At 35.1% G+C, this 9,615-nt stretch overlaps 1 protein-coding gene across 4 annotated transcripts; it reads left to right on the top strand.

The window, feature by feature from the left end:
• The first annotated feature begins 1,560 nt into the window (after nt 1-1,560).
• ubox5 (U-box domain containing 5) lies at nt 1,561-9,116 on the top strand. 4 transcript variants are annotated; one of them, XM_079382369.1, is made up of 5 exons: nt 1,561-1,611; nt 2,505-2,590; nt 4,276-5,392; nt 7,776-7,898; nt 8,852-9,116. In XM_079382369.1, the coding sequence occupies exons 2-5, from the start codon at nt 2,537-2,539 to the stop codon at nt 9,052-9,054; spliced, it is 1,497 nt and encodes a 498-aa protein (XP_079238495.1). In that variant the 5' UTR covers nt 1,561-1,611; nt 2,505-2,536; the 3' UTR covers nt 9,055-9,116. The 4 variants fall into 4 exon arrangements, with proteins under 4 accessions (XP_079238495.1, XP_079238496.1, XP_079238497.1 ...); XM_079382370.1 differs by having other exon boundaries at nt 1,611-1,626; XM_079382371.1 differs by lacking the exon at nt 1,561-1,611 and adding an exon at nt 1,627-1,644.
• Nucleotides 9,117-9,615: the final 499 nt, after the last annotated feature.

Below are 9,615 nucleotides of genomic sequence, written 5' to 3'. Positions count from 1 at the left end.
TTCAAAGACTTATTCCACAGTTCTGACCAGCAGTGTGTATGACAGAGGGAGGTGTTTTGTTCCTGAAGGAATCTGGTGTTGGTTTAGTGATGTTTTATTGTTTCAGGGATGCTGGGGAGCATCAGTTCCCATCACTGCTACTGTCTGCAGTGACTAAACCTGAACAGCAGGGGTCATTAAACGACAAACAGAGGGCTCCTATCTGCAGGTAGAATTACTTGAAAAAAAGAAAAGCTGTTTCTGTCTCAGTTTTTTAATTTGTGTGTAATTAAAACCCGAACCGAACTTGCTTATTCTACAGTAATGTTTCTGGAAGGTGCTGAGAGTTGCTGCTATGTTCTGATGTGTTGTGGGTAGACAGGCAGGCTGTGAAAACCATGCTTATTTATGTGAAACTGTTATTTCCAGTATACCAACATATTGCGTGTGAATATTTTGAGAAGATGAACATTATTTCATCGTTCTGATTATTGTGAATAAAGCCAATATTAATGATCCAATGATTTGATTCAAATGCATCTCCAAAACCATATTCCTTTTGATGTAGATCTGATGAAATTATTTGATTTGATGATGTAATTAATTGATTTAGAGATCAAATGCTATATTGTTTGTATTTGTTACTGTAATGATTTATGTAAAAGCATATCCGATCAAAAACACATTAAATGATAAAGACACAAACCAATCAGCATAGTCCGATGTTTGATCAACAAAAAACTTTGACTGAAAACTATAGGTTTCTCCTTAAATATGAAGAAATGCAAATTGCACAAAAAGCTTGTAAGTCAGACACTGAAGGAAGATTCATTCACTTGTTTTATTCCCACATTTTGGTCAGATTTATTTAATGTTCATCCGATCTTATTTTGTAAGTTTCTGTTTTAAAGATTATTTATTTGCATTGTTTTACTATTTTAGGAAGATAGCACTTAAGTTGGCTAAATTTCTCATACATAAACTAAATTATATCTCTAAACCTCTCTTTTCTTTCTCAAAGTTGATCTAGACAAACTCTCTAAAGTTATATTAATCCTAAAGCAGTGCAAGCTGCATCTCTATATTCATCTTGTGTGTGTTCTTAAGGTTGCTATAGGCCTAAACCATGGTAAGAGAGTCTGTAGTTGTGATATAGCTGGGGACTGCTTTCAGGAGCGGCGTAATATCACTGCAACACACTTACAGTTCATCTTTGATTTAATGCAACATTGAATAATATTTTTTAATATTAACAAAAATATTGGTCAGCACAACTGTGTTCAACATTGATAATAATCAGAAATGTTTGTTGAGCAGTAAATCAGTATATTATTATGATTTCTGAAGATCATGTGACACTGAAGACTGGAGTAATGATGCTGGAAATACAGCTGTCTACATACTAGACCATAACACAGCATTATATGGACTGATTATATTGGTATTTAATACTGTATGTCCAGGTATCATTTTAAAGGTTTTGGGAGATGGTGTTGTGTTGATATTTTTTGTCAAAGCAATAAAACTGATATGTAGTGGTTTCCCGCCAGCAGGTGGCAGCAGGGAGCCGCGAGCGCATCTGATCCCGGAAGTAGCGGTGACGTCAGCTCCGCTTCTGTTTCTTCTCCTGTGGTGAGTTTTGTTTTGGTCAGTGTGTGTGGAAATGTAATATTCTTTATTGACGCATTTCTCCAGCTAAGAAACGCTTTCTGTGTGTTCGGTCGCTCGGCATGTTTGATCAGTAACTATTAGAGGAGCTCACTTGAGCTGTTTATAGTGACATACACAACACAATGAAGCGTTTCTGAACGGGTATCATACTAATACTGTATTTATTTACACATCCGCACTGGAAATGCCATCGTATTTTATATATACGTGTGTGTGTGTGTGTGTGTGTGTGTGTGTGTGTGTGTGTGTGTGTGTGTGTGTGTGTGTGTGTGTGTGTGTGTGTCTGTCTGTCTGTCTGTCTGTCTGTCTGTCTGTCTGTCTGTCTGTCTGTCTGTCTGTCTGTCTGTCTGTCTGTCTGTCTATATATGTGTGTGTATATATATATATATATATGTATGTGTGTGTGTGTCTCTGTCTGTCTGTCTGTGTGTGTGTGTCTGTCTGTCTGTCTATATATGTGTGTGTATATATATATATATATGTATGTGTGTGTGTGTGTGTGTGTCTCTGTCTGTCTGTCTGTCTGTCTGTCTGTCTGTCTGTCTGTCTGTCTGTCTGTCTGTCTGTCTGTCTGTCTGTCTGTCTATCTGTCTGTCTGTCTATATATATGTGTATATATATATATATGTGTGTGTGTGTGTATCTATATATACACACATTTCTTTTTAAATGTCTGTCACAAACATTTTAGTTGCAAACTGTACTTGTGCAGTAGCTTATTAAGTACTATGATAAACTGCATATAGTACAGAGGTGTATTTTTACTTTAGTTTCAGGATCTCTGTTGAAATTGCCTGTGGAGTTCTGTTATGATGTATGATTTTCTATAATGCTGAAATGTCTCTGCCTCACAGGTATTAATAGATTCGCTGTAGATGCAGTGGTCATGGTGCTCAACCTGTGCTCGCCACACTTTCAGACCTCCATTCAATGCAACAAGGTACCACACAAATAACAGCCTATCATGCTCTTAATGCAGTTTGACCTCATGTTAAAATTATACTCATATGCTATTGTTAATATACAGACAGAAACGAGACATATAAGCAATATCACATCAACAAGAGCTGTTCTGAGTATCAATACCGCCGTGATTCAGCTGCAAATTATACAACGTTTGTTTTTAGCAACATTGCAATTTCTGAAAAAAGGAAAGCTAAATTCGGTCATAATTTACTCATATCATTCCAACCCTGTATTGTTTTCTTTCTTCCACTGAACACAATAGATTGGCATAATTAATAATAAAAAGCAAGAAAAGCATTGTGTGAGATGTGCACTTCATTCAAAGTCTTTAGAAAGTACATAGTGCTTTGTGTAAGGAACTGTTAGATGAAATTGTATTGAATCCAGTCTCGGTGTGGTCTCCAAAAGCAGTGTTTTATCTGTCACCTAAAACAGTATCACTAAAGTTTTGAGAGGTTGACTGAAGAGAAGAGCAGAAAGCAGGAGACAAACTGTTGATGATAAAAATGAGCCAGGTTCATTGAATAATCTTAATTGCTTGATTATTATTAATTTCATATTTTTATCACAGAGGCAACATATAGGCCTATTGATAAATTAAATTAAACTGCTGCACAATGAAATCCCATTAAACTTTTTTTTTTTTAAATTGAAATATCCTCTTATCTACATTTCACCGCTGGTTATACTCTGTATAATTGTGTATGTGACAAATACAAATCTTGAATCTTATCTGTTATTCATAAAGACAAATATTGCATGAAACCCAACAATCATAAGATTAAACGACAATGGCAGGGATTGCTAGAGCAAGGGGAAAAGTAATACGCAATATAAAAATATTATGAAACTGTGTAAGCGATTAAATGCTAAATAGTATAAATGACTAAAAATGATAATTAAACAACAACGGTTGCTACCAGTGTTATTTTAGTGTCACTGATTTAATTTGTGTTAATATTTTCAACTAGATTTTATTTTTATATTTTCTGTTTTTTCTTTGATTTTAGTTAAGGTTTTAGTAATTATGTTGTGTGCTTTTTTTCTTTTTTATAGCATTTTTAATGTGCATATAGCATTTATGTTTTTTTAATTATTAGTTCTAGTTTATTTAGTTTTAGTTATTTTAGTGCATCAAGTTAAATTAAACGGAAATTAGATTTTACTTTGGTAATTAGCTGTTTTTATTATATATATATATATATATATATATATATATATATATATATATATATTTATATTTATATTTATATATTTTATTTTATTTTTATTTTTTCTTTTATTTATTTTTTTACATTTAAAATTTTATTTTATTTTTTACAAGCCTGGTTGCTCCTGAAATAAATCCTTCGAAACTAAATTTAAATCATTTGCTTATTTGCATGAAAAAGAGCACAGAATGTTCCATAAAAGAAATAAAGATACATGACAGTATTCTCAGTTTTCGGTGAATCTTCCCTTTAAAAGCCCTCTCTGAAATTCCTTTAAATAACCTGATAGTGAGTAATGCAGGGTTCATCTCTGACTACATTGTGTCTTGTGTGCGTCTGAGCCGACCTTGCAATGTTCTCTACCAAGAACACACGTCTGTGACTATCTTATTCGTGGTTTGGTATTGTCATTGGTCCTTCAACATCTTGTTTTTTGTCCTGCTGACAGCTGTGCGCCGACGGTTACGATGCCTCCAATCTTCTCTCGGCGGATCCGATCGCACGCCGGAGGGGTTTCAAGCTGGAATACTTCCTCCGGCCTCCTGTCCACGTCACGCTGAGCTTCCAGGTCAAGATGGAGCTATGTCGGCTGGACGTCGAGCTTTGGCCGTGGGGAATGGATCAGGGCCGAACCTCACGAAGGCTGGAGATCTTAACGTGTTCGGAGCGAGACGGTGATCGGTTTGAACTTGTGTCGCGTTATGATTTGCAAGAGGAGCTGCAGGTGTGTTTCCTCAACCCTGCTTTTAAACCTCGAGCACCGTTTTCCGATACTCCGCCGCAGACACCGGCTGGAGCGAAAACGCAGGAGCTTTGGAGACGCGGGTCGCTCGGATCGGTCGCTCAGCTCAGAGTCAGTATTCCCTACAGCGGCGCAGCGTCAGCGCTCGGGATCAAGTCGCTCGCCATCTGGGCTTTGCCTTCTCGCTGCTGTCATGCATCTGAACTGGAAAAGATTTGGGATGCACATCTAAAAAGCTTGCAAAAAACAAACCATACTTCCATAGTACCTCCCAAACCAGATCCAGTCATTACCGAAATCCCAATTGCAGAGGAGTTCCTCGATCCCTTAACGCAAGAGCTCATGGTTTTCCCAATGATCTTGCCTAGTGGAATGGTAATTGATAACAGCACACTAGAGGAGTACCAGAAGAGAGAAGCCACATGGGGTCGTTTACCCAACGACCCATTTACTGGCGTCCCTTTTACCCAGAACTCAAAACCAGTTCCAAACCCTCTCCTCAAAATCCGCATTGACCGTTTGGCTCTGCAGACGGGATGCACAGGAGTCAGGAGCAGGAATAATCTACTAACTAAACCACAACCATCCAGACTCACAGTGGAGGCCAAAAGCATCGCAGACTCCAGTATAAACCGTGATCATACAGACAGTTCACAAGCACAGTCCTTTGCATCTGTTTCAGACTCTAAAACAAGAGCGGATTCCTGCAAATCAGGACCGATGCAGAGCCGTTCTGCTAAAAGGAAATATGAATCCAGCTTTCCCTCCACCAGCGCTGATCCTGATCGCTCTATTTTGAGGAAAGCCCATGAAACTTCCTCAGGTTTGTATAGAAGCTGCCACAGAATAATAAAATAAGATTAAGGTGCTTTTTAGCTCACAATTCAGACTCTTTTGTTGCAATTTTTGGTTTACATTCCATAGTTTGCATTTTTTTCTTGCATTTCTGAGGAAAAAAAGTAAGAATTATGAGTTAAAAAGTTGCAATAGCCTTATTTATTTTACAGTGAAGCTTCCATAGCTTCACTGTAAAAAAAAATAGTTGAAAACATAAAAATCCAAGGCAACATGATGCTTTCAGATTTTTACATTTGCATCCAAAATAAGTTTTTGTTTACGTAATATATGTATGTGTACTGTCTATATTTATGTATATATAAATACACACACATACTTGTGTATATTTCAGAAAATTAAATTTTTTATATATTAAATATATTATATAGACATGCAAATGCATCTAAATATTTTCAAAATATATACTGTATTTATATATACACAGTACACACATTATGTAAACAAACTTTTATTTTGGATGTAATTAATCATTTGACAGCACTATATTGTACTAAGTAACACTACTTTTGTTTTGTCAGTTCATTCATTCACTAAATACAAAATGCCTCTTTCAGGCAATATATTTGTCAAGGCAACATCAATTCAGCATATTTTAACTTAGTAACACAAAATGTTCATTTATTGTTTTATTAGCCATATAAATAGATTTATAGGACACTTAATATCTGACGTGAACTATGCTATCCTTGTTTGTAAAGGAACAATCATCCTACAAAGCAAAGATATCAAGAATATAGATGGTTGAATATACTGTAGGCCTCAATAAATCTGAAGAATGGTGCAAGCATAAAATGTAAAAAGATGAGCTCTTTACATCACAACAAATAACTAACAATATGACAAAATAACAGCAAAAGCTTAAATGAAGTCAGCAAACAGCACACAAAACATTAATGCAAAATTTACCAATGATGCAATGCATGCTGGGAACTCACAAACCTTAACAGTTCAGCAATAAGAAATAGTTTATATGTGACCATGGACTACAAAACCAGTCATAAGAGTCAATTTTTCAATAATTGAGATCTATACAAAGCTGAATAAATAATCTTTCCATTGATGTATGGTTTGTTATGATCGGACAATATTTGGCTGAGATACAACTATTTGAAAATCTGGAATCTGAGGGAGCAAAAAAATCTAAATATTGAGAAAATCTCCTTTAAAGTTGTTCAAATTAAGTTCTTAGCAATGCATATTACTAATCAAAAATGAAGTTTTGATATATTTACGGTAGGAAATTGACTAAATATCTTCATGGAACATGATCTTAATATCCTAATGATTTTTGGCATAAAAGAAAAATCAATAATTTTGACCCATACAATGTATTGTTGTCTATTGGGTCCAGGGTCACATATATATATAACACTGGCTTTAGAACATATTAAAAGAATGTGTAATTTGATGGTAATGAAATTACATCCCATGACATTGTAGTTACTTGTCAATTCAGGGAAAATAGAAAAAGAAGAACACACTGTAAAAATGTTGGTGCAATTAGAGACAACTTAATCAAATTTTTAAAACAAATTTCATATCATATGCACGCGAAAAGTGCGTATTATATGCACGCCAAACAAATTTCATATCTATGCACGCAAAAACTGCGTATTATATGCACGCCAAACAAATTTCATATCTATGCACGCAAAAACTGCGTATTATATGCACGTGAAACAAATTTCATATATGCACATGAAAACTGCATATTATATGCACGCAAAAAAATTTCATATCATATGCACGCAAAAACTGCATATTATATGCACGCAAAAACTGCATATTATATGCACGCAAAACAAATTTCATATCATATGCACATGAAAACTGCGTATTATATGCACGCCAAACAAATTTCATATCTATGCACGCAAAAACTGCGTATTATATGCACGTGAAACAAATTTCATATATGCACATGAAAACTGCATATTATATGCACGCAAAAAAATTTCATATCATATGCACGCAAAAACTGCATATTATATGCACGCAAAAAAATTTCATATCATATGCACGCAAAAACTGCATATTATATGCACGCAAAAACTGCATATTATATGCACGCAAAACAAATTTCATATCATATGCACGCGAAAGCTGCGTATTATATGCACGCAAAAAATTTCATATCATATGCACGCCAAACTAATTTCATATCATATATATTCATGCGAAAACTGCGTATTATATGCGTACTGTTTATACACATTTTCATGAGACCATGCATGATGTTTTTCTGTCTTGTTCCTAATTCTTTTAATCCCTCTCAAAAATGGTTTTGGATCCCCCAGAAATGTTTTCTGCTGTATTTGTCGCTCACACTCGGGTCTGTTGTGTTTCAGAGTCGGACTCACATGAGCGGCGGTTAGCAGACAGTTTAGATCAGGCGCTAAACGCTGCTCTTCATGGGTTACCAGTGTTCACCTCGCCGAGCAAAACCAGTTCCAGTGAGGACAGCTCATCTGGTACGAGTCTGAAATCAACATATGAGCAAATAAAGCATGGTCACGTTCACTTGTTACTGAAAACTAGGATATTTTTCCTTTATTCTAGTTTAGTGGTTCTTAACTCTTTAAACTCTAATCAGCTCTAATCTTGATCAAACTCGCCTGCCTGTAACTTTCTAGCAATCTTTCATTAGTTTGTTCAGGTGTGTTTGATTAGAGCTGGAGCTAAACTGCAAGAAAATTAATCGCTCATTCTGCATTTTTAATTCATGTTTTTACAAAGGAAGCCTTTAAAAGGTCTTAAATCAGAGCAGAAAGTCTTAGGCCTGGTTTCACAGACAAGGCTTAGACTAAACCAGGATTACGCCATTTGGACATTTAAGTACTTTTTATAAACATGCCTTAGATAAAAAAAACATTACTGGTGTCCATCTTGAGATAAAATAAAGGCACTGATGTATTTTAAGCCTTAAACTTTTAAGTTTGCTCAACATTTATTTTTTATTTTTTTACAGTGTAGGTTTAAGCCTTGTCTGTGAAACTGGGGGTTAAATTCATAAAGTCGTGGCATTAAATGTTTCATGCACTTCAAAAATGTTTTATTCCTCAGAATTGTTGTCTGTCTTGTTTTCCAGTACAAATATCTAAACATCTTTAAATCATTTAAAGCATTTTCTTGAGATGCAAAAGTCTTGTTTTCTAAGAGAAAGAGTTTATGCTTAAAACAAGAACAAATATCTGTCAGTGGGGAATGAAAACCTAATTTCTCTTTGAATAAAGGTGATTTTTCTGATCCTATTGGCATTTATATTATTAATCATAAATGTGATAATGCATGACGTTTGTCAGGTTTTGCTGTCTTGTTTCAGTAAATGCTGTTTTGAGTTCAGAATATTTCAGTATGAGTGCAATCTTTATCATTATGCATTCAAAAAGAATGATGCATTTGTTGTAATTATCTTGTTTTCCAGGCCGGCACTCCTGTGCGTTCTGCTCTTGTTCGCTGACGGTTTACTCTTCGAGCGTGGCGTCATACTCTCTGCCCTGCGCTCATCTCATGTGTGGAGCGTGTTTGAGGCAGAAACATGCACCTGATCCTCAGAGACTGAAGATTAAATGCCCCGCGTGCGGCACGACTGCCTCCAGCAGAGACGTCACTCGAGTGCATCACTGAACATGTTCATCATGTTTGCAGATTTTGTGTGTAATGTTAATTAAACGCTTTGAAAAAGCTTGAAAAGGTTTTTGTCATTTTAAGTAAGTGTTGTTCATATTTTCAAGGAATATATGTATTAATATTGTATATTACACTGAAAGAAACAAAATTACTAGGACATTTCAGTGACATAATGAATTACACAAAGTAGAAAGACTGAAATAGTATTTTCTGCCAAAACGTGTTTTCTAACAATCATTGTTTTTTTTGCAACTTCAAAAACTTTTTTTTTTTTTTACTTAGTTTGTAGTTTATATACACTACCATTCAAAAGATTTTTAATGGTTTTGAGAGAAGTCTCTTCTGCTCACCAAGGCTGCATCTATTTGATCAAAAATAGAGTAAAAATTTGAAATATTATTAGAAATTAAAACAGCTGTTTTCTATGTGAATATGTGTTAAAGTGTAATTTATTTCTGTGATCTGCAGCTGTATTTTCAGCATCATTACTCCAGTCTTCAGTGTCACATGAGCTTCAGAAATCATAATAATATACTGATTTACTGCTCAAGAAACATT

This window comes from Barbus barbus, assembly GCF_936440315.1.
Source record: "Barbus barbus genome assembly, chromosome: 28".
NCBI classification, from domain to species: Eukaryota; Metazoa; Chordata; class Actinopteri; order Cypriniformes; family Cyprinidae; genus Barbus; species Barbus barbus.
Note: the sequence above shows the minus strand (reverse complement) of the source record. Positions and strands in the feature narration are given on the sequence as shown.